At 36.5% G+C, this 25,764-nt stretch overlaps 1 protein-coding gene across 13 annotated transcripts in view; it reads left to right on the forward strand.

The window, feature by feature from the left end:
• The window catches only part of CCDC91 (coiled-coil domain containing 91), a 218,620-nt gene that overhangs the window by 16,336 nt on the left and 176,520 nt on the right, over positions 1-25,764 (forward strand). For 6 of the 13 annotated variants that reach the window (XM_090147900.1, XM_031606239.2, XM_090147887.1 and 3 more), the window contains 7 exons: positions 1,995-2,044; positions 9,636-9,697; positions 10,333-10,411; positions 15,131-15,294; positions 16,046-16,135; positions 17,429-17,617; positions 20,066-20,170. In XM_090147900.1, the coding sequence (XP_090004026.1) occupies positions 9,668-9,697; positions 10,333-10,411; positions 15,131-15,294; positions 16,046-16,135; positions 17,429-17,617; positions 20,066-20,170 (657 nt within the window). In that variant the 5' untranslated portion in view covers positions 1,995-2,044; positions 9,636-9,667. The other 7 variants (XM_090147870.1, XM_090147865.1, XM_090147884.1 and 4 more) reach the window with 6 other exon arrangements.

A 25,764-nucleotide genomic window follows, 5' to 3' on the forward strand; every position in this document is an offset into this window, starting at 1 on the left:
TTATTGTTTCTTTCTTTCAGAAAACACAACATATTTTCATTATATCTGCTTTACTGAACTTACCACAGGAGTTTGTGTATGTCTTATAAATTCTGTGACTTTTGAATTAAAAGATGTTTGTGGTGCAGAAGGCTAAAGGGGGACATTAAATAGTTTTTAAAATTATTCAAGTGGTTGATTATTTTATGATGACCACAAAAGTTTGTGGTCTGGTCAAAAGAAACTGTGGTGAAGATTGGAAGCCTTTGAAGGCCTTTCTATAACATCTTAAATTGTTAGAATTCAGTATTCTGAGAAAGAATACTGAATATTCCATTATTTGTGGAGGTGAATAGCAGTACAATCCTTGCTCTGGAGTTAAAATGGTCTTCATTTGTATCCAGGTATCTGCAGTGAAAAAGGGTTTTTTTTTTTTTGCTTGTTGGTTTTTAAAAGTTCTTTAAGAACTAAGTTCTTAAAGTTGGGAATAGCTGACCAAGACTCACAGCAGGTAAAATCCTCAGTGACTAAGTAAATATGTCACTAAAATTGCTTTTGTCAGGAGGTAACCCTCTGGAGTTAAGTCTGTCCTTGTCTTGTTAGCGAGTTGTGTGGTGGTTTTTTTTGTTTTGTTTTTTTTTTCCTGACTATGGGTAGATCTCAGTGACCAAAGCATTTAGAAGCTAAACTATACAGACCTTCTCTCCATTCAACCTCTTAATTTGAAGCATCACTGTGGTATGATATAATCCTGAGTACTTAAGATTGGGCAAGGAATTCCCATGTGGTCCATGGACTGTGGTTTAGTATAGAGTCAAAAATGGTACATTTGTGTGGTAGATCTCTAACTCAGGAAATACTCTGAAGTAAAGCTTAGCAACTATTTCTGAATCACAAATAGAATAATATTTTGGACACTGGCCTAGAGTTGACACCTTCGTACTGATCCAGGAGAAAATGCCTTTGTTCCAATGTATATTTGGTCTTTCCTGTACTTAAATGCACATCACATATGTGGTACTTCTACATTTACAGTAGCTTTTCAGGTAGTTTTACATACAAAGTTGGGCATCAAGGAAAAGTTGTTTCCCCCCGCTAGTAATTTCCTTTTGCTCCCAATTGGTTTTAGAAAGACCTCCAAAGAAAAATCCAGTTTCCTGACCACTTCATGGCTAACCAAAAGTTAAAGCATATTAATGAGGGCATTATCTAAATGTCTCCTGAAAGCTAAGCAGCATGGTACATCAACACTTCACTAGGACAGCCTATTCCAATAGTTTACCACCTTCATAGTAAAGACATTTTTCCTAATGCCTGGTCTGAGTCTCTCCTGGAACAGTTCTGTGCTGTTCCCACACATGTGGCCATCAGTACCAGGCTCTGCTCCTGGGAACCTCTCTCTGCTTTCTCCAGTCAGGGAAGCTGCAGCAAGATGATCTTTCAGCTTCTCCAGGCTGAACAGCCCAAGTATCCTCAGCCTCTCCTCACAGGGCATGCCTTCCAGTCCTGTTACCAGCTTTGATGCCCTCTTCTGGGTGCTTTCAAGAACATCAACGTTCTTTTTTGTATTGTGGGGACCAGAAGTGCAGATAGTACTCAGAGTGATGCCACACAACTGAGAATATGATTCATGAATAGCAGTTTTAATTTCTTTGATAAGAACTATATCCAAGGAAAGAGTAACTTTTGTTCAGCTCATGATTGTATATAATTACTGAGATTTTTGTCCACCCTTATTATGCTTATGAAGGTGTATATTTTAGTGTTTAATCCTATGCTGTGCTTTATTGTTCTGAAAATGTTTCTTAAAATAAAATTGGGAAAGGCAGTTATAGAAGTTCTCAAGATTGCACAAGATGTTCTCATTACATGAAACTGATGTAAATGCAACTTCTGCATCTTCTATTTTATTACATACTGCACTGAGTTATATGAAAGTAGTGTTATTTCAAAATGAGTTATAAAGCTAGATATGAAATAATCACAAATATAATGAAGGCTCCTGTTTCTTACAGGCTCTGCACCTTTTGTTCGGGGCTTGACTCCTGAGTAAAAGACCTAGAAGGTACAATGTTTTTTTGTTATTGGCTGTTTGTTATGAATCTTAAATTTGCTCTTAGAATAGATTAAAAATACTTCGCATATGTTATTTTATGCAGATTAATGTTTGCCTGTTACTGTCACATTCCTTAATGTGCTGGTTTTATCTGAGAACAGTAAGACCCCTGCCTTCTTAACAGTAGAAAACTTAATTGAATTTCTAGGTTTCTTTGGACACTTTGTTCTCTAAAATTACAAAAAATTGTATTTCTTCTTAAAATATCATCCTAATGTTCATCTCTTCTTCTAGCCAGGAGTCTATAGATCTCATTAAAAAAAACGCTCTATCTTATCCAAGATTGATTAATGAGTACTGAAATTGAAGTACCATATTTCCTAATAGAAGAATTTTGAGAATATCAGAGGAAATAGTCATCCTAATTTCCTATCACTATTACTAATTTATTAGTTATGCTTTAGTTATGAACTGTTAATTTCTCATGGAAGTCCAGTGTAATTTTTGATAAAGATTCTCATTCCTTAAACGCTGCATTTACTGTATTAGGAATGCAATAAAATTTCCCAAATTGTAATTCCTCATGGTCTTGTTGAAGTTTGCCTCTGGTCAGATACATACTTTACTTCCCAGAAACAAATGGTAAATAGTGAAATTCTAATGCAGAATGTACATTTTGTCTTTGTAGGAATTTTTCCAAATCATTATTTTATCTGGTTAGGTGTTTTTAAAGTTTGCAAAAGCTTTTCATTACAAACAACATTGCTGTAAGGCAAATTTCAGAATTGGAAGCTTAAAAAAAGCAACACTAAAAGCCGCATGCTTTCCAAGTTGATCCTTCGAAGTGTACAAAATTATGCAACTAAGTGTACTGCTTTCTCAAAATTATGGTCCAGTCAGTGGTGGCTTGTAGAATGTATCTGGCAAAATTAGTTGTTTCTGTTATCAAAGCAAACTTATATTTGACTTAAAGATCAGGACTTGATTTATTTGAATTGTTATCAGAGTTAGACAAATGAAGAATTCTTAAATTCAACATTTGAATCTCTACTAATCTTGATTTCTGGATTTGAAGAATACCAGGATTTATGGAGGGATTACAACATTCCTTCTCTGAACAGCTGGACTGGGAAAGAGGGGGCTTTTTCTCCCATCTTACTTTTTTATATTATTCTTTGTGAAAGTCTACGCATCTTCCTGTGTATAAAAACATGACTTTGGTCTGTCTATTAGATAAGTGTATTTCACAAAGTTCTCATGATGAGTGTTAAGCTGATGATTGAGTGTTGGTGGCTGTGTTTCGTATAGAAAGCCTGTGAGCATCTCAGGTAAGTACATGTCTGTATTTCATAGAATCATAGAACCATTAAAGTTGGAAAAGACCACTAAGATTATCTAGACCAGCCATCAATCCATTACCACCATACCTACTTAACCATGTCACTCAGTGCCACATCTACCCTTTTCTTTCTTTTCTTAAATGCCTCCAGGGACAGTGCCCCCCAGGCAGACTATTCCAATACCTTAGCACTCTGAGAGGGAGCATTTCCTAATATCCCACCTGAAACTCCCCTGGCACAACTTAAAGCCATTACTCATTCTATTGCTAGTTATCTGGGAAAAGAGGCTAATTCCTGCTTTGCTGCATCCTCCTTTCAGATAGTTGTAGGGAGCAATAACGTCTCCTCTGAGCCTCCTCCAGTCCCAGTTCCCTCAGCTACTCCTCATAAGACTTGTGTTACAGATCCTTCAAATTCCAAAACTTGCATTGTTAGCAGTCATAGGGAATGTCCTGAGAAAACTTATCATTGTTGACCCTGCTTTTTGCAAGCGGTTGGACTAGATGACCTGCTGAGATCTCTTCTAGTCTGAATTATTGTATGATTTGCTGTATACAAACTTGATAATAAAATCCAATATTTAATGAAAATGCAGTGGCTTACATCTCTGTAATCCTTGAAAAGTTTTCTTTTCAAAGGATTGTGACCTTATTATCTAATTTTGCAGTTGCTTGATTCCAGTAACAGGCACATTTTAAGAGATCACATTTAGTCATGGTGAGACTGGTGTTTCAGGTTTGTTTTCTGGTTTGGTTTATTGTCTTTTTTTTTTATCCTTCTGTGTGTTGTCAGCACTTAACGTAATCTTTCCTATTCTGATGCCACAAAACCTTTTTTTGCCTTAAGTCTTCACTGGCAGCTGATCTTCATACATTCCCTGAGTGAATCATTCAAAAGGCGGGAACTCTGGGAGTGATGTCTCTCCTGTTGAGAGCAAAGACCAAGTTTGCAACCTGTTAAGGTACTTTAAACATCCATAAATCTATGGATTCTGATGAGATGCATCCCAGAGTTCTGAGGGAATTGGCTGATGTAGTTGCCAGGCCACTCACAGTGATAGTTGCAGCAGTCAGGTGAAGTCCCTGGTGACTGGGGAAAAGGCAATGTCACACTCATTTTTAAGAAGGGTAGAAAGAATGACCCAGGGAACTACCAATCTGTAAGCCTCAACCACAGTGCCAGGGAAGGTCATGGAGCATATCTTCCTGGAAGCTGTGTTAAGACACTTGGAAGACAGGGAGGTGATAAGGGGCAAGCTGTATGGCTTCATCAAATGCAAGTCTTTCCTAACCAACCAAGTGACTGCTTATGATGGTATAACAGTATCACTGTGCAAGGGAAGAGCCACTGATGTCTTCTCTCTGGACTTAAATAAAGGCCTTTAACATGGTACCCTACAACATCCTTTTCAAATTGGTAAGATGTGGATTTGATGGGTGAACTGTTCATTGGATGAGGAACTTGTTATGAGATCATACTCAGAATGGTGGCCAGTGGCTCAGTGTCTGGATGGAGATCAGTGGTGAGTGGTGTCCATCGGGTCACTACTGAGACCAGTGCTCTTTAACATCTTCATCAGTGGTGTCAACAGTGGGATTGAGTGCATCTTCAGGAGTTTTGCAGATGACATCAAGCTGTGTGGTGCAGTCAACATGCCTAGGGGATGGGATGCCATCCAGACAGACTTGACCAGTGGGCTCAGGGGAGCTTCATGAGTTTTTAAAAAAAACCAAGTGCAAAGTCTTGTACCTGGATTGCTGCAACTTCCACCATCTGTACAAACTAGAAGAAATGATAGAGCACAGCCTTGACAAAAAGGACCTGGGGATACTGGTGGATGGTAAGCCAGACATGAGCCAGCAATGTGCCCTTGCAGCCCAGAATGCCAACCATATTCTGGGCTGCATCAAAAGAAGTGTTGTCAGCCAATTACTGTACCCAGATGTGGAGTACCCAGTACAGGAGAGACATGGACCTGTTGGAGCACATCCAGAGGAGGGCCACAGAAGTGATCCAAGGGATGGAATACCTTCCTTATCAGCTGATAGAGCTGGGACTGTTCACTTGGAGAAGAGAAGGCTCTGGGGAAAGCTAATAGAGGCTTTTTAGTATCTAAAGCGAGACAGAAGAATTAGGGGGATAGACTCTTTAGCGGGGCCTGTTGTGATAACACAAGGGCAGATTCGGTTTGGATATAAGAAAGAAGATCCTATAAGGATATTGAAGCACTAGAACAGGTTGCCCAGAGAGGTGATGGATGGCCTCTCCTTGGGGATGTTCAAGATTAGATTGTAGGGGACTCAGAGCAACTTGATCTAGCTGTAGATGCCCCCCTTGTTTTCTTTCAACTCAAGTGGTTCTATGATTTTATGAGATATTGTTCCCAGTCCCTAGGGAAAGAAACGTTTTATGCAAGAAGAAATATACATTTGGACAGACAGTAGCTCGTAGTAATAATTCTTGTATTAAGACTTTATCTAAAGCGTAATCATCAACTGCTGAATTTCTGAAATGTCTTTTGTCCAAATTCATTAGTACTTAGTCTATACATTGCTTACTCATATACTTGCCAAATTTGCGGTTACATTCTGATTTTTTTTTTTGTCTTCATTAAACAAAATATGTGAACAGGCCTGTGTTTCTTTTTTACAGACCAGAAAGCTTTTTGTTCAAAAGCAGAGGTGCATTTAAATGTGTAACAAGGGATCCTTCCTAGCTGGTTGTATAATCAAAGAATATTAAGATAGTGTATAATTGAGGAAAATTGTAGAAAGGAATATTGTATAATCAATAATATTAAGATGTTCTAATAATGAAATAAACAAGAAAATTAGGCAAAGCAAGATAAAGAGAATAGATAGGATGCTTACCTGTATTGCAGCCTTACTCAGTAAACTCCAGTGGAATGGATCTTCAGAAGAGAGATCCTTCCCCACTGGTAGTCAGCTCTTAAATGGGTCTAGGAGAGGTGGAGCCAGGCTCCACCCTTTCCTGCAGCACAGGTGAATTGCTTTCACCTGTGCTCCCCCGGCAGACTCATTGCTTGCCTCAGGTGATTAATCAGAGGTTCAGGGCGTGACTTAGCAGTTCCCATACACTGGTTGACCATCTTTTAGCCTAGAATTTATATGGAATCTCTGAAGACTTGAAAATCAGTGGATTAGCAGTTGTATCAAAGGTATTTCCATGTCTTTCTTGGATTTCTTTGGGATTTTTTTTTTTTCCTGTTTCCCATTTAGATGATATGTGGCATGATTCAAAATCATGCTAGGCCAAACAGCCAAGAAATGCCTGCTAAAATTTGTGAAGCAAGGTAATGTTAAGATAAGTCTGATCACGATCTCGAAATTATGAATGCTATATGTAAAATGTAATGTAAATATGATGGATTCAATAACTGTGTGTGTGTGTGAAAAGTGACTTACTTCTGTTTCATATATCCCTAAATTTTTGAAAGTGTTCTTGTTGTGGTTTGTTGTTGCCTTTGAAATTCTTGCTAATGTTTAATATGTGTTTTTCCTACAGAGACATCTGTTTTTACTGGATGTGATGATAAATTAATTGATCAGTTTTATTCTTTGAATATTATCTTTCGTATTTTATAGATTCTTGTTTATTTGTTTTCCCTCAGCTCTACTTCTCTAATTCAGTGTGCCTCTCCAAAATTTCTCTGAATTTCTTCCAGTTAGTGTTATAAAACAGGGTACTAAATGTGGAATGTACTTTCTCCTGTTGAGATTTGACAACTGGTTCTGAGAAAAAGAGAGTATCTTTTGCTCTTTGGTGAGAAAATCTGCTATTTGGAATGTGGTACTTTGAAGTAACTTCTAGTACAGCCTATGGAACCTGAAGCCATGACATGCGTAGTGTAGATAAAATAGTCATTTGCCTTTCTAAAGATTTTAGCTCTGATTGCTATATGAATGCTGTTTCTTTGAATAAGTTTAGAACGTTACTATTACGTAGTTTTAAAAGTTCTTGTTAAGGTGCTAAGCACATTGAAAGTATTAGGTATATTTCAGGAACGTGTTGTTAGACTGAATTTATTCCACAGCAGTTAGTTTGGAGTTTTCCAAGCGCATCAACAAAAGTAAGAGTTAAGAAAGACGTTTCACCTTTTCACAGAAACATTTCTGTTAGCTGAATTAACTGTGTTAAGTATATTATAAGAAATTTCTATTGCAAAGTGCATCAGGCTATATACAGGGTTAAATGAAACTAGAGGTGTTTCAATAATCATGCTGAAAGACTTATTACTATTGTATGTTTTAATTCAAATTAAACAGAATGCAATTATTGCGGGTTCTTATGATTTTATATATTTAGCAATTTACATTCTTTTCCACAATGAAGCTCTTTTTAAATCAAGAGGAGGGCTCATTTAACATAGCAGCCTTCTATAGTAAAAATAATTCATCCAGAATTTTCAGATTCCTTTTAGTACCTCAGATTAAAGATCAGGTTAAGTTTTATAGTTGCCAACTTGTCTTGGAATGCCATTTAGTAGTGTATGTTCACTTTCTCGTTTATACATGGCTGCCTTGATTCTGCAGTTGCTGTCATTTATGTTTGCAGATTTCATATTTTTCAATAGCATATTAAAGTTCTGAATGTTAACAGAATGCACGAATAACAAACCAGTTAAGATTAATACTGACTGGAAAAATACTCAATCACCTTCTCCCTCTGGAACAAACTAAACATTTGCAGTCCCTAAAAAGATGTGTAGTTCTGAAAATCAAAACTAAATATTGGATCATGCTCTTTTTCCGTTGAACCAGATCTACTTACATTTTAACAGTGTTGATTTAATTGAAATTTATCAGTAAGAACTTGGAAATAATATGTTAAAGTTTGGAAGATGTTTATTTAAGCTTTTCCTGGTAGTGTTTTCCAACAGAGGATATAAACTGAAGGTATCTAGTTTGACAGAAATTTGGAGATGTCCTCCAAACCTTTTGAACTGTTCTGTTTCTGAAGATGTGCTTTCATAGTATAAAGTTTCTCCACCCTATAAACTAAAGTCAATTCACTTTGCAACTATTTTGACATTAAAAAAAAAAAAAAGCTATATGTCTTTTTGAATCATCCTTCATTTGCATATCATGGTGAATTTTTTTTCACTTAATTATTTATAATACCCTTCCATGAACAGCCATGTATATCTTGGGTTACTTTCACTAGCAACTTAACTTATCCTGCAGTTTTGTAAAAGGAATGTCAGCTTAACTATAAATATTTCAAAATACCACAGAATTTAGGGCTACAACTCAAAAATGCTGATCAGATTGTAAAATCTAAATCAACCCCTGCATGAAACCTAGAGACGGACCTCTGTGGTACCAAAAAGATTTCCAGAAATTCACTGCAAGATTTTTCTGAACTGCAGTTTGTGCTGACAGCTAAGAATAAATGGGAAAGGCAGGAAACATATTTGATTTAATTACAGTGCTGATTTGGAAAAGCAGCTTAAGAATAGATGCTGTTTTTATATTTTAAGTTCTCATCACAGAGCTGTAAATTATACTGCATATTTCTGTATCATTAAATTGAGTTATGTTCATTATTAATTAAGAAAATTCTTCATTTCAGAATCTAATGATCTGAAATTGTTTTTTATAATATTCAGATAAACTGGATTATGTTGCTGTCAGTATCATTTCTGTAGGTACTAGACAATTGCTTGCTATGTTTCAGAGCAATAGACGTAACTTCAACTTTTCCTATTTTCCCATCTTAAAAAGCATTTGTTACTGTCTTATTCTGTTCAATATTGTGCTTATCTTTTCTCTTGAAGATTTTAAAAGATTCAAATCTTTTACTTGTATCAATAAAAATTTGCTTCTTACAAGAAATCTTGCAGCTCTAGTCCTTGTAACCTCTGAATTTTTTTTAATTTCTTTTTTATAGTACTCTTGATCTTTTGTAGAACTTGTACATTGGGATGATTTCAGATAGCTTGTGGAGTTAGAGTTGAGCAGTGAATGACTGAATCCTCTTTTCTGAATGTAAAGGTGATAAGGTTAGGAAGAGCACAGTAGATGAGCTAGGAATTTGTATCCAACTGTTTATTCATCTGTCATTTAACTGAGTTACAATATAGGAGTCATTTTTTTTTTCTTTTTGATTCTTAGTTGATCAGAAAATTGACACATTTGTCTTATGAAACTGACTAATGAAGTGTATTCATTTTCCTGCAGTGTATTGCGTTGTAAACAGGATATAAATAATTGGTGATTTTGGTTTTGTTTTTAAATCAGGATTTCTACCATACTGTAGTACTTGTTGAAAAATGGATGATGATGATTTTGGAGGATTTGAGGTATGTTGATTTAATTTTGAAACCTAACTGTTTATGTGGTTTTGACAGTATTATTTTCAAGAAATATATTACACCTGTGCTTCTGTTAATTTTGTTAACTTATGAAAATGTCAAATTAATAGTTATGTACTTTAGTAATGCAGACTAACATTTTATTCTGAAGTTGTACTGAAGTAGGGGATGATAAATAGATTTTATTTAATCTTTAACTTCCTAAGTATTGTATTCTCAAGTATCATAAATCTTCTTAAACTAAATTTCTGTTTGTTAAACATAGCTGATATTTGTTCAGCAATAAACATGTCCCTCGTACCTCCATACATACCGTGTATCTGGTCTATTATCCTACATTTATGTTGTTTAATTGCTCAGACATTTTTATATTGCTGACTGAGAGTTTTTACTTCTCAGGTTCTAACACGCACTACTTGTACGTGCTTTGTAGATTATTTATATTTGTACATCTGTTTTCTGATAGTAAGATGCATGCTCAGTGCAATTAGATAAATTACTTAGAACTTACGTTCCTGTCTACTATATGAAAACTTTGGTAAAAAAAAAAAAAAAGTTTTAAAACATTTTTTATATATATAGCATTTTATAAAAAGTATGATTTTTTTTTTCTGTGTTCGTAGGCAGCAGAGAGCTATGAGTGTGGAAATGGTGACAAGCAGACAACATCTCCTGCTATTCCATGGGCAGCATTTCCTACAGGTATTGATTTTGAAAAACAATATATAAAAAACCCAGGGTTTAAATTGTTAATAATGTATTACTGTTCTCTGTTCATTGTAAATGCTAGAACATGAGTGTGTATATGCAATAAAATAGTGGACAGGAGTGAAAGAGTGACATAAGAATGTTTCTGAGTAATTATTTTCAGAAGCTGTACATTGCATTTCACTGAGGAATACAAGTGAGAAAGATAAGTATAGTTTATCCAATTGAAATGTTGACTGGCCCTTAAGTCAGTCATGGATTAAAAAAAAAAATAAAAATGAACTGCTTTACTCAAAGAAAACTCTCAATTTTGAGCATAGAGGGTTTGTTGCAGGGGCTGAGAATGAAGGCTGATCTAAATGTAATGCCTCCCATTTTATTATGTTGGCTCACAGTGTCAGAAGCAGATATTGGTGGTATGGCAGTAGAGATTGAACCTTCCCACCAGTATTCCATTACATTTTGTTGCCATGCAACAGATGACAGCAGAGGAGCAGTCTGATGAAATGATGTCTGATGTGGTAGTGTGTATGAAGCGAAGCTGTGTCACTAAATTCCTCCATGCAGAAAAATGGCACCCACTGGCATTCATTGACGTTTGCTGAATGTTTATGGAGGCCAAACAGTGGATGTTAGCACAGTGAGGTGATGAGTGGTGGTTTTCAGAGGTGGATGGTGCATTACAGCTGTAATGACAGCGATGTGAAAGACAAACCGCATTCTGGACAGCTATGTAGATTTTTATAAACACAGTGTACAGGCTCTTGCTCATCCTTGATGAAAATGTGTATCTAATGTTGGTGACTGTGTTGAAAAATAGTGCTTTGTAGCTGAGAATCTGTTCCATCAAATAGTGTTACTGTGCTCTTTGTATCTGTTGCAATTTCCATGAACATAAATAGGACTCATTACTTTCAGAGCAATGTATGTAGACTGTTATGAATTAATCTGCTTTCCTTTTGTAAGACTTAATTTTGATACTCTGAAAGAAAAACCCTGTTTGCACCTGTATGCAGGTGAATTATCAGATGATGTAATTGAAAGTTTAGTTTTAATCTGTAACGCAGACTGTAGTCTGAACTGTCTCATATGGCATAAATTCTTTTTCTTGTTTATTAACAGTAGTATGTGAACCTAAAAAAAATAAAAGCAAAACAAGTTCATGAAATTTCAAAGTAGGAGATGGGGAGGAGTGACTGAGTGAGGAAATGGTGAATAGAGTGACAAGCAAAGGGTCTGAGTGGATGGAAATAGAAAAGATGTTGAACTGGGATCACCCCAGGTATGCACACATAAGTAAGTAAATGCATGTAGAATAGCGTTATTAGCAGAGCTCTCATTTATCTTTTGAGAAATCAGTACAAACGGGGCCTCTCTGAAATAGCTGTTGCCCTGAAACACAATATGTGATGATCAAACTGGAGCAATTAGAAGGCTCTGCGCAGAACTATGATCTCATTGGGATCACAGACAAAATGATGAAGATAGCTCAAATGACTGAAATGTTGGAATGGATGAAGGGTAGGCCCTTTAAGAACCAAAAGCTGGGGCAGGGAGTATCCTTTTATGTAAGGGAATGGAAGGCACAGAACTCTTTTGGGGTAGGCGATCAGTCATGAATTTATGAGTCTGGATTAATGGGCAGACCGACACAGCTGACATTGCTGCATTTGCCTGCTGTAACTGAGGCCTTCTTCGGCTTACTTCATCCCTCAGAGGGATGTTAAACATTTTAGGATTTCTTGGAGAGAAGACACAGCAAGACACTCACAGTCCAGGAGTACAAAACATAAGCATAATAATGTAAGAAACATAAGCATAACATTATGTTCAGGATTGAAGGATGATCTTCATAAGGATGTTTTAAGCTGAACTGAAATACTAATGCAATTTCATACCACCTGTTACATACACACACATAAAAAATGAATTAAGAGATCTTGAATTACAGACATAGCAAATATTAATTAGATTTTCCTAGAATGATGAGTCCATGCTGCTGAAAGCAAAAGCTTTGTGGGGAAAAAAAAGATATCTCAGGCTTGCCTTTATTCCTTGTCTTCTGCAAGATCATGTGGGTCATGTGTTTAGTTCAAACCATAGTGTTCAGAGTGGTTATCATTTGTTGCTCCTTGTTTTCCAGGCTTTATTTTTACAGTTGAGGAATTGAGATTTTTTTTAATTTATTTTTTGTTTCTTTTTTCTTTCTCCTCAAAATATTAAACTTTTATTATTGAAAGTCACTGAAAGCTCAACTTGATTATAAAAGAAGTTTCACAAAAAAAATTATTTGAAAAGTTGTCTTATGTGTCCCAGTCTCATGTTTTTTGCTTCTGTGGTAAATTATTTGTTTGAACAATGGCTGTGTTCTAATAATCATAGCCAAAGTATGAATGGTAACAACTTGGGAATCAGTGTTGCGCTAGGTTTTTCTATTTGTGCTAGCAGTTTTAATCACAGAAACATCTTGTCTGCTCAGTCAGAATTATCTGGTATGTTACTTTAGTTGATGTTCCATCTATTGGAAACAGATTTCAGCTGAAAGTCAGGGTATCAAGTGACAGCATAAAACTGAGACCTTATTGTTGTGGTGTGTTGTTTTTTTTTTTTTTTTTTTTTTTAGCAATTCAAAAGGTAGTGTTCTCTGTCTTCATCTCTGTCACTTCAACTAATAGAGGAGGTAATGGCTTTAGGAAACTGCCTTTTCTTTGTGAACAGACATTTGGAAGGGCGGGAAAAAGTTAAATAGAATCTTCTAGTGGATTTCACAGATAATTTATGTTACATAAAGGAAGCATAAAAAGTCACATTTAAGATTATGGAGAAGAGTTAAAAATACTGCTGTTTCCAAGTCTGTTTTTGTTGGTCTTGGTTACCTAAACTGTTCTCTCCTTTTAATTTTTGAAATACTGTTCTCTAGCATTTTCATCCAGTTTTCCTTTTTTGTTTGTTTTTTTCTTCTCCATGTGTCTAAATACATTCTTGCTTTGCTTAACACCCTGGTGATCTTCTTTTATGTAGTCTTTCTTCTTTCGTTTTCATAGATAAAGGTTTGTGTCTTTCTTAACCTGAATCGTAAATTGGGAAGGTAAAGAAGGTGGAACATGGCATACCGGATTCAAGGAATAGATTTATCATTTAGAATGCCTCTAGGCCAATTATATTTACTTGTTCTGTATATATGTATGAATGCAATTCTTTCAGCGATGATTTTGAGAATCTGAGCCTTCCTCAGGTAATCTCTACAGTTCACCAGATATATTAGAGTGAACTATTTTTTCTAATGCAATTGCATATACTTTTTGATTGCACGGACTCGAGCAGAAAGGCCTCTATGTCAGAAGTTTCAGAATAGTACTGTCAACATATAGTCATTAAATGATTTCAAAGAAAATGTTATTCTAGTAGGTCTTTTTCTTTCATGAAATACTTAATGGTTGTAATTGCTTGTGCTGACATAACAAAATTGGGGGCATTTCTTTTGGAATATTTATGTTAGCCAGCAAACATCAGAGACAGATGTTGGTGGTATGGAATCTTCCCACCAATATTTCCTTATGTTTTGTTGCCATGTGACAGATGGCAACTGAAGGCAGTCTGACAAAATGGCATCTGATGTGGAAGTATCTATAAAGCAAGAGTGCATCACTGAATTACTCCCTGCAGGAAAAAAACCCACTGACATTCATTGATGCTTGCTGAATGCTTATGCAGACCAAACAGTGGATGCTAGTACAATGAAGAGGAGGGTGGTGGTTTTCAGCGGTGGTGACAGTGACATGAAAGACAAGCCACAACAGATTCTGGACAGCCATGCAGATTTTTAGAAGCGCAGTGTGCAGATTCTTGTTCATCGCTGACAAAAATGCATGGCTAATGTTTGTGACTATACTGAAAAACAGTGTTTTGTAGCTGAGAATTTGCTCCATCAAATAGTATTATTATGCTCATTGTATCTGTTGTAGTTTCCATGGATGTAAATAGGATGTATTACTTCCAGAGCTGCGTATGTATTGTATGGGCAGAATTGTGAAAATAAAAGATCATAGGATTTTGTTGTTAAATTAAGAAAGTAAGCAAGGATTTATTTTTACTTAGAGTGTATCTGAATCTGTCATAAAAGCATTCTAGTTTCTGTAGCGCAGGGTTGGTGAATATCCTCTGTTCCTTTTCTTGCAGCATAAACTGCAAGAAAGAACTCACACCAATATTTAATTACATTTTTGCTTTACTAGCTGTAAAGTTATTAACTTGCTATCAAAAGATAACTATATTGTTGTTCTTTTTGATCTGTTCTAAAATGAAAACTTGCTTTTATCAAGTGTCTTGGTAAAAATTTATAAAAGATAGGAACTTGCAGATATGTTTTTACAGTTGACTTAAATTGATTTGAGGTCATGCTGAAACTAAAGTGCTCTGAGAAGAGACAATAGTTATGGATGGCGGTTGCCTCCTGAAATCTTTGTGTAAGTTACAAGTCTAAATTTAGTGTGACTGTATAAATTTGCATTTTGTTAAGATGGTAGTACTTAAAAATAAAAGAACTTTGTGTGGAGTTACATTTCAGCGCATTTTGTTTGTGAAAGTTACATATTCTTATTTGACTATGACTCCTTAAACTTTTTGCTACTGCGATATGTTTAGATTTCAGAAACATAATTTTTGAAGGCATCTTCAAGTTGTTTGTTTTTCTGTTTCTATTTCATGCACTAGAGTTTGAAGTCCATATAACTCAGAATGTTGATGTTCTTCTGGAGCACTCTGTGCCTTCATCCTTCCTGGATCCTTCCGACTCATTCACTTTGTCAAATGATAATGTGGCAACATCCAGTCAGACAGCCAACAATATGATAAACTCAGCTGTTCTTGAAGAACAGGTAAAACAGCAATCACAATTTGTATTTCAACAAGAGAACTTGATGTATTAAATATCTTAGCATTACGTTTTTTCTATACAAATTTAGTTTGTGTTTTAAGAGCAAATGCTGGCCCTTTGATTTTTGTGATTTAGATTCTCAAGCAAAATAACTTTTGATTCTGTAGGAGTGTAGGACATAAGAAAATAGTGTTTAAGTCTTCTAATTGGGAGATTCCATACTAGTTTGGTATGGACTGCAAGAGTGATAAGTATATTAAAGGCCTGTTTATAGTACTAAGAATGAAAATAGGAACTGGTAGCAAAAATTTCTATACGTATATACGTGTGTGTGCGTATATATTACTGTTAAATCTGTAAAGATATACTTCTGTTTAATTCTTAAGTGATATTACAGTTAGAGAATTAACATTTATTTTTCCCCTTAATTAGAATGAATTTTATTTTTTCCCTTAAATTCAGAGAATCAAAGAATGACAGAATTATTTGGTTTGGAAGGGACCTTAAAGATCATCTAATTCCAGCCCCCCCCATGCTGGGCAGGAACACTTCCCACTGGATCAGGTTGCCCAAACACCATACAACCTGGCCTTGAACACCTCCAGAGTCGAGGTATTCATAGCTTCTCTGGGCATCATGTGCCAGTGCTCCACCACCCTCTGAGTAAATAATTAATTCTAGTTTGAAACTATTACCCCTTAACCTATCATTACACTACTTGTTAAAAGAGTCTCTCCCCATCTTTCCTGTAGGTCCCCATTAAATACTTCCAGGCTGTCTCAATAGATCCTTTTCTCGAGCCTGCACAAACCCAGTTCCCTCAGCCTGACTTCATTGGAGAGGTACTCCAGCCCTTTCATCTTTGTTTTGGCCTTCTCTTGACTTTGGGTAACAGGTCCTTGTCCTTGTTTTGGGAGTCCAAGGCCAGATCTACCTTCTCTTTGTTTCTGACAAAGTGAATTGAGAGAACAAACTGCAGCTCTCTATCTGTCCGTTTTATATTCTGGATCTTGCACATTCATGTACAGTCAAGGTCTTTGCTATTTTTGCTTGTTTTTCATTGAATCTAGTTATCAAAAAGTCGGTTCATTACTTTAGTGATTGTTTTAATAAAATGTGTTGGGGGAATGGACTACATCATATCATTCAGTCCTCTCCTAAAAAAACATACTGAGATGTTCCTTTGCTTCCCCTCCCCTCTCCCCCCAAATCTCAAGTGCTGTTAGCTTTCAAAAAGTTGTTAGAGAACATATTTGCTTTTTAGCTGAAGTTAATGTACTCGTTTTTTCCTTTGAAATTTGAAATTCCTCTGCAGCTATACAAACAAGTAAGGTTTGATTTTTTTTTTTTTTTTTTTTTTTTTTCCAATTAGGAAAAGAAATGAAGCCGTATCTTCTGTTAATTGTACCATAAAATATTTAAAATTTCACCTAATTTACCTTTATGCTTTGCTGAAAGTATACTATTGTTAATGTACTCTCTGTCTTAGGTAGTATATTCAAGAGGCCTCTGTTTCAGTTCTTGTACTTGTGCAGTTTACAGAAATAGCATTAGCTAACTGCTGCAGACGTCTTAGTTACTCTTATTCTGTTGGTGTAGCCTCAGTATTTTTCTGTATTCTGATTTTAATTGAAATCTATTTAATCACTTCACTTTCTATGGCTACTGTTTGTATTCTTCATTTGATGAAAAACAAGGAGTGACTAATCCATGGAAGTTTATTTCCCTTAAGCCTGATGCTGTTAGAGCAATGATTTTGTTTCACTCTTGTCCCCTTTTCACATATTGTTAGTGTTTTGACCTCATTCAGAACTGAAGTATCTGATGTCAGTCTCCTTAAAAGCCTTCTACAAAGTATTTCTTGAAAAGGCAATGGAGGAGATGTAAAGAATTGATCTGAATGCGAGTAGAATTTCTAGTTCCTGTTCCATTGTTGGAGCTTTCTTTTTGGCTAGCACATTATCCATGCACCCTCTCACATGTATGATGTCAACGAAATATGATTACAAATAAGAAACCTCTGTGTTTATATTTATTAAGGTCTGTAATTTCAATTGGAAATGAAATTTAACTTGACTGGAATATTAAATTCTCTTTGCTATCTCTTTTACCATTTTGTTTTCCTTGTAAATTAGATTCAAGTAGATATTCCAGTTGCCTCTTTGAATGTAACAGAAGATAAGTCTTCAGTCACATCGTCCGTTGCTATGGATGATGCTCAGACACAGAGAACAAACGAATCAAAGAGCTGCCTTCAACAAACTCTAGCAAATCTAGAAATCAATCTTTGTGCTGCTGAGGAAGAAAAATTAAAAATTAAAAAGGTATGTTTTGTTTTTCTGTTAAAAAAAAAAAATAAAAAAAAATCTTACATTTACAAAGCTCTCTAAGAGAAAATAACCAAATTGAGCCAGTTTTTAGAAAGACAAAATGTCTCAGTGTAAGGTCATATGGTACGAAACCTTAACAATGTTTTGGGAGTGTGTGTGGTCTCTGAAGTTGAAAGTGCCTTTGGCTGTCTATATAAATATAATGCCTTTTTTTTTTTTTTTTTTTTTTTTTAATTTCTCTTGGGAGATCTGGTAAATAAATTCATGTTGCTTCCACACTGAGTGTTGTAGAGTACCAAGCAGGATCATGCTTGTTGTGGTGTATCTGACTAAATCAAATGTCACTGAGATGCTGGAGACTAAGTGTCCTATCCTCTTGGTGGGCTAGGGTTACCTTTTTAATTCTCTGTTTGGTAACCAGGACTAATGACAATTACTTGAGACAAATCACAAATTTGAGTCTCAATCACTTAAGACTCAGCAGAATTACAGTAGCGAAAGTGAAGTGAAAAGGAGAAAAAGACAGTGGTTATCCAGTGGTGCTTATACCTTTTATAATCTGGTTCACATATACTCAGTCTGTTCTAGGACCTTCCAGGGAAGAGGCTGGGCAACACCTCAGTCTCTCACAGGTGATCCTGCAGGTGACTGCAACATCTTCTTTTCCTGCCTAGTTTTTGAGACATTAACTCAGCCCAAGTCTCTTACCACATGGAAATAAAAATGAAGATGGAGATGAGTAATTAAGACAAGATTGGGAAGATCTAGTGTGAATTGATATTGCTGGAAGTTAAGAGCATACCAAAAGGGAAGTAAGGTTAGCATGAGTACACATTATAAGAGAGACATACAAAGAAATAAGAGCTACATCGTGGGTGTCCAACCTCTTGGCTTTCATGGGCCTCATTGAGTGATGAGGAATTATCTTGGGCCACTTTAACAATATTATATAACTAACAAACCTTGTTTTACATTTTAAATTTTTGTTTTTGAAACATTAAAAAAGGGCCACTAAAACTCATGGAATATTTGGCTTTGTTTTTGTGAAACTAATACATCACTGGTTCATTGAAAGTGTTTGCACTTCTTAGTGAGCTCTCAAGGTGTTTGTTCATCAAAGAGTTTCACTCTTGTCCTTTACCCTTAAAAACAGTTGTTCAGAAAAACATGTACTGCCAAAAAAGTGATGACATGAATAAGGTGTGATTGTGAAGCAAGGGATTTTTTTCTCTCATCAGAAAGGTCTTATTAAAGAGACATTCTCAGATTTTTCTTTATGTTGAATGTCTGATTGCAACTCTGTATATTCCATTTGAAAACTTGCAAGAAATGTATTTACATCAACTGAAAATGTAGTTGTAAATATATGAAAAAAGATGATGATTTTCTAAGCAATCTTTAAACCTTTTGACAAATTCCTTTGTCAAAATGGAAATCAAGGCTGCATATTGTTCGCTGTTCAAAGGACTGTGTATAGCCAATGTACCAAAATGCATATAATTCTTTGCCTGAGCGCTGCAATGTGTGCTCCACTCTCTCCCTCCACCCCATCTTGTGCTGATTTCAGCCCCAAAAATGTCCATCACACACTGATTGTTTGTTGTTGCTGAGTGATGGGCACACACTTGGGGCCAGGCTGGACCACACAGTGGGGAAGAGCCACCACCATGATGGTGTCAGGGAGGAGGGAGCAGACCACAGTATGGCTTTGGGCAGGGCTGCATGTGGACCGTGGGCTGTGGGTTGGGCATGCCTGCTCTACATAAAGAAGTGTTGCAAACTCTCTCTCTACGCTTGAATCAGACTTTGAATCTCAGATGCTGTCCTTATTTCATCCAAATGCAGGAGTGAGCTAAGCCTACCTGCTCCTTTTGTCCTCTTTTTGACCGTCTCAGTTGCACTTTTTATTTTTTTTTATTTTATTTATTTATTTTTTTGAATAGCTATCCAGTGATTTGGATGCTTATTTGTTTCTAAATTGGCTTCTTCAGTGGCTGAGAAAATAGTTGTTCTTGAGCAACTGAAAGGTGCCCACAGCTTATTTATAGGGAAGCATTTGGTAGGAGCAACAGCTACATGGGAAAAAAAAAATGGTCTTCAGCTTTTTGTTCAGCAAATAATTTTGGAAATTAGTAGTGGTGCCATTTTCCTTCCACTTATTTGGTTCATGCTGGGAGTTGGTTATGTTAAGGTTCTAGTCATTTCGGGGATGGAGGTGCCTTTTAGTGAAACCGTTCTCTAAAAGTACTTGAGGTATTCAACTGTAGAAAGACAGAAACCACTTAAAATGTGGAAATACTTGATTTTAAGTATTTTCTGATGTTATGATAGAAAATGTTATTGTCTTCAGAACTGAAGCTAGTTGGAATGATGATTTAAATCTGTATTTTCACAGCTCACAAACATTTTTACTTCTTTTATTGCATTTTGTAATCTTTACAGGAATTAGAATATTTACTGGAAAAACATAGTGTACAAGAAATGAATTTCTTGAAGGAGAAAAAAGAGAAAGCTCTTTCACATCAAGATCATTATAAGATACTTCAGGTAATTTCATTTCATTTCTTGCAGTATGCTTTTATTTTCAAGTGTTCAGTGTGAAGTATGTTTATGTTGAACAAATCCTCTCAGTATCTACAGGCCTGCTCCAGAATTTGAAGAATTTTTAGGGTCTTCAAATCAAAACCTGATTTTTACATTAGCAGGAATATAACTTTAATAGTCTGCATCATGCATCAAGTATCTGTCCATTTCTCTATTGTATGAAAGAGTGACAGATAAAAAGCCATAACATTTAACTTGTCAGAAAAACTCATGTATTTTGTCTTCTGGATATGGTCAAATCAAATTAGAGAACAAAAGTGAGTCATGCTTCTAAAAGCTACAAGTTAAAATTAATTTCTTGAAGCTTGTACTGCTTGTAATGCCAGTTGCTTTTGTCTTTCTTTGGCTTGTATGACACAAAAGAGAGTATCTGTGGCACACACTGAGCAAGTTTGGCAGATACAAAGTACAGATGTCAGTGAACTTTTTTTATGGTAGGAACAGCCAGTTATTAGTTCTCTTGACTTGAAAAGCAGAGTGTAGTGATGATTCTGGGATAGTTTTGTGAGTTTTCAGGTTAAAACTTTTAACTGAAATTATTCTTGAGTCTATGAATGTGCATAAACTTGGAGATCTGGAGTATTGCATCCAGTTCTGGGGCCTCTAGCACAAGAAGGACATAGAGAGTTGGTCCAGAAAAGTGCCACGAAGGTGGTTCACAGGACTGGAGCACCTGCCCTACAGGGACAGACTGAGAGAGTTGGGGCCCTACAGCCTGGAGAAGAGAAGGCTGTGGGGAAACCTTATAGTGACCTTCCAGTACCTGAAGAGGGCCTACAGAAAAACTGGAGAGGGACTTCTTAGAAGGGCATGCATCAACAGGATGAGGGAAAGTGGCTTTAAACTGGAAGAGATAGTTTAGACTAGATATTAGGAAGAAATTCCTTACTGTGAGAGTGGTGAGACACTTGAACAGGTTGCACAGTGAGGCTGTGGATACTCCCACCATGGAGGCATTCAAGGCCAGGCTGGATGGAGCTGTGAGTAACCTGGTCTAGAGGGAGGTGGTCCTGCCTATAGCAGGTGCGTTGGAACTAGATGATCTTAAAGGTCTCTTCCAACCAAACTATCCCATGATTCTATGACTTAATTCCTTGTATATGTTTATTCTAATATTTGATAGCAACAATTGTTGTATATGATAGATCTAGCATGTAATACATCTGAAAGAGCATTACTTCATGCTGTTTTATACTTCCTAAATTAACTGACTGTTAATCACAGATGCCAGAAGTTTCAATGTATTCTGTATTTGCAAAAGCTGGTTTGGAGGTAATAGAGCCAAACAAGTGGTCAGATCTTTATAGCAGGTAATGTTTAGATAAGACTCGTTGTTGTTAATGTTGTTGTGAGTTTGTTGCATTTAGTTCTGAGAAGATTTCATTAGTCTGACTTTGACAACTCAGCCGGTTATTTTTCTTGTGATTTCATAGGCTTTATTGGCTTTTCAGGTCTGGTTTGGAGTGATTTCATTGGACGATCACAGGGGCTATTTTCCAGTATTAGTCTCAGCTTAAGTTTTCCCTACTGATCAAGATGTTGCCTTTTGTTTTAAAGATTTTCTAATTGTAGACTGCTTCTATACAGTGGCAGAAGTGTGGGGGTAGGACTTAAAGATAAGCTTTAATGTTGCTAGAAACGGTCTTAACTTCTTAGACACACATTTTTGCCTTCTCTCTTGCAAATAAATATAAAATACTAGGTTTTTTTGAGAAGCTTTGTCAGTCACCTTGTCCTTTCATGTTCCATAAAAATATGGGTAGCTCCTAGGGCTTCTCTTTTTTTCTTTTTTTTTTAAATACATTTCTCAGAGAATACAAAATATCAAAATGTAAATGCAGAGTTTTCCAATTTTAAGATAAGTAGCAGAACCAGAATGCAGACTTTATCTTTTTTGTTCAATATGTTTTTCCACTTCATTGTCTGAACTCTTTTTAGTTCTATAAATAATGGATGTTTGAAGCTCTGGAATTCATTAGTCACTTGTTCATGTTTTTCTTCAATTGTAAATATTCATTCAAAAAAAGCTACCAATTGTAGTCATAGTTTAGAACTATCTTGCAACTATCTGTACTATATGAAAGCAATTGAATAGGAAGATAGAATCATCAAATCCTCAGAGTTGGAAGGGGCCTTTAAATGCCATCTAGTCTAACTCCCTGCAGAGAACAGGGACATCACAGCTATATCAGTTTGCCCAGGGCCTTATCCTACCTCACCTTGAAAGTGTCCAGGGATGGAGCATCAACCACAACACTAGGTAACTTGTTCCAGTGCCTCCCCACTCTCACTCTATAAGATTTTTTCCTTATATCTAACTTAAATCTATTTCTTTGAGCTTGAAGCCAGTTCCCCCCTGTTCTATTACCACAGACCCTGCTAAGGAGTCTGTCCCTTCTTTCCTGTATTTTCCCCTTTAAATACTGAAAAGCTGCTATCAGGTCTCCTTTCAGCTTTCTCTTCTCCAGGCTGAATAGCTGCAGCTCACTCAGCTTGTCCTCATAGGAGAGCTGTTCCGTTCCACACATCATTTTAATGTGCTCCAATAGTCCATGTTTCTCCTGTACTGAGGACTCCACATCTGGATGCAGTACTCCTGGTGGGGCCTGACCACTGCAGAGTAGAGGGGCTGGAACACCTCCCTTGCCCTACTGGCTTTTTTAGATGCAGTCCAGGATGCAAGGGCACATTGCTGGCTCATGTCTGGCTTCCCATTCACCAGTATCCCCAAGTCTTTTTTCGGCAGGGCTGCGCTCAGTCTTTACATTCCCCAAATTTGTATTGGTAGTGAGGGTTGCCTTGACCTAGGTGCAAGACTTGCACTTGGATTTGTTGAACTTCATGAGGTTCACCTGGGCCCACTGCTCTAGCCTGTCTAGGTCCCTCTGAATGGCATCCCATCCCTCTGGTGTGTCGACTGCACTCCACAGCTTGGTGTGTTATCAGCAACTTGCTGTCAATGTCATTGATGAAGATATAAGAATTTCGGCTCCAGCACTGATCCGTAGAGGACACCACTCATCATTGATCTCCATCCAGACATTGAACCATTGACCACTGTCTGGACTCGATCCTGCAGCCAGTTCTTTGTCTATCGAACAGTTCGCCCATCAAATCCATATCTTTCCAATTTGGAGAGAAGGATACTGTGTCAAAAGCCTTACTGAAATCCAGATAGATGATATCAGTGGCTCTTCCCTTGTCAATTGATTGAGTGACATGATCATAGAAGGCCACTAGGTTGGTTAAGAGGGATTTGCCCTGGTGAAGACATGCTAGTTCTTCTGTATCATGTCCCTGCCACATGCCTTAGCATAGCTTCCAGGAGGATCTGTTCCATGATCATCCCTGGCACAGAGATGAGTCTGATAGTTTGGCAGTTCCAGGGGGTCATCTTTTTTACCCTTCTTAAAAATGAGTGTGGTGTTACCTTTTTTCCAGTCACCAAAGGTTTCACCTGATTGCCACAGCTTTTCAAATGTCATAGAGAATGACAAGGATATAAGCAGGTTTTTTGGGAGATGAGTTTTTATTATTGAACGTTTCTTTATAAATACCTGGAAAATGTATATGCAAACATAAAAGTTATTCTGGTAGATCCACATGGTATACTGAAAGCCTTCATAATACATTTCAAACCTGTCATGTGAACAAGAAAAGCAGAAAGGTGTTAATAAGATTCATGTAGTACGTAGCAGTTCACTTGAGCTTTAATATGATACTTTAGATAAAAAGAATCTCTCAGTTTTTGTTATCCATATTCTGTTTTCTGATGCAGATTATCTGTTTTCTCTTAATAGTCCTGTTAGTAAGTGGCATCCTCTAACTAACATATTGTAAAAGGAACATGTGGTTCGAGAAGAGAAAATAGTGCTTGAGTTCTAGACTTCTAAGTGGGAACTTAATTATTTGGACAGATTGTTTACCTGATAAGACTTACGATCTTTGGTCTAGTGGCAGTCAACAGTTTTTGATGATTCACTAAGAACTGGATCATATTTTTCCTCTGCTATTTCTTTGATTTACCACGCAGTTTTATTTGAGTAGTGCATTGCTGTTGGAAAACTCCAGTTGTGGTTATGCACATTTTTTTCCCATCGTCAACAGTTTCTGGAAGTTAAGCAGGCTCTTTTTTTTTTTTTTTTTTTTTTTTTTCACAGCACAATGTACTTGATGTAGTGTGATCTTTCTTTTTGAAACAGACGTTCTTTTGGCAACTAACTTCTATTCTTCTAACTTAATAGATCCATAGTTCTTTTTTGAACGTACTGAAAATGTTTGTGTTTAGAATCTTTTGTTTCTGTTCCCCATTTTTGTTTAGGGAACATCTCTGCAATTTTTATTGCGACAGTGACTTCAGTTTAATAATATTTCTACTGCTGCAAAAAGTCATGATTAAAAACTAACTAGTTCAATATTACTATTTCATTTTGAGTAATGTTCTTGTGTGTAAAGAAGCAGATCAGGTAGAAACCTTATTTAAGTAACATTTTAGAAAGGTGAGAAATCTTATGCTGAAGAAAATGTTGATGAATTAGTACATAATTATGCAAAGACTGTACATTAATTCTTAGCTGGAATTAAATTGCATGGTAATGTAATTATAATCGTTGCTCTTATTAGATGATGTTTCATCTGCTTATTTCTGAAGCTGTTGATTTTTGGGGATTCTTTTCATTGAGTTTCCACTAAATCTGACATTTAAATTATAAAGCTTAATATTATGAGGGGACAAAATAGTAGAATCTTAGAATGGCTTAGATTGAAGGTACTTTAAAGACCATTTAGTGAAAGAGTGATTGGTGGCCATCTTGGCCACAGTGGCCATGAGGTGGTTGTATTTAAAGTAAGTGATAGGAGGAAAACCGCCACCAAAACATCGATACTGGATATAGGGAGAGTAGATTTCAGGCTATTCAGGGAAATTGTTAATAAGATCCCTTGGGAAACTTCTTTGGGAAGCATTGGGGCACATCAGTGCTGGTCACTTTTTAAATTCCACTTTCTGCTCTTGAGTGCACAGAAACAGGCAATTCCAAAATGCTAGAAGTCAAACAGGGACGGCAAAAGGCCAGTTTGGCTAAACAGGGATCTTCTTTCAGAGCTTAGGTGGAGAAAAGAAAGCATATGGCTGCTGGAAGCAAGGTTAGGCAACATGGAGAAAACTGCAGGGATTCTGTCTGCAGTTACAAGGAGAAAATAAGTGCGGCCAAAGCTCAGTGAAAGTTGAAGCTATCCAGTACTGTGGGGGACAGTAATAAGGTTTTATTTTTGAATTTGTTAACAACAAAAGGAGGACCAAAGAAAGCATGACTTCTTTACTTGATGAAAACAGTAATCTTACAAAGTAGAGATTTTTAATGACTTCTTCATCTTTGTCTTTAACACTGATGATGGGCTCTGGCACTCCAGATGGCCTGAGTTAGAAGACTGTGACTGAGGTAACAATCAATTCCCAGACAACACTGAACTTGTGTGGGATTTACTGCTCCATGTGCATGCATATAAATCTATGGGATTCATCCAATGGGATTCAT

The sequence above is a fragment of the Phasianus colchicus genome, chromosome 1 (assembly GCF_987193195.1).
Source record: "Phasianus colchicus chromosome 1, bPhaCol1.hap1.1, whole genome shotgun sequence".
Taxonomy (NCBI): domain Eukaryota; kingdom Metazoa; phylum Chordata; class Aves; order Galliformes; family Phasianidae; genus Phasianus; species Phasianus colchicus.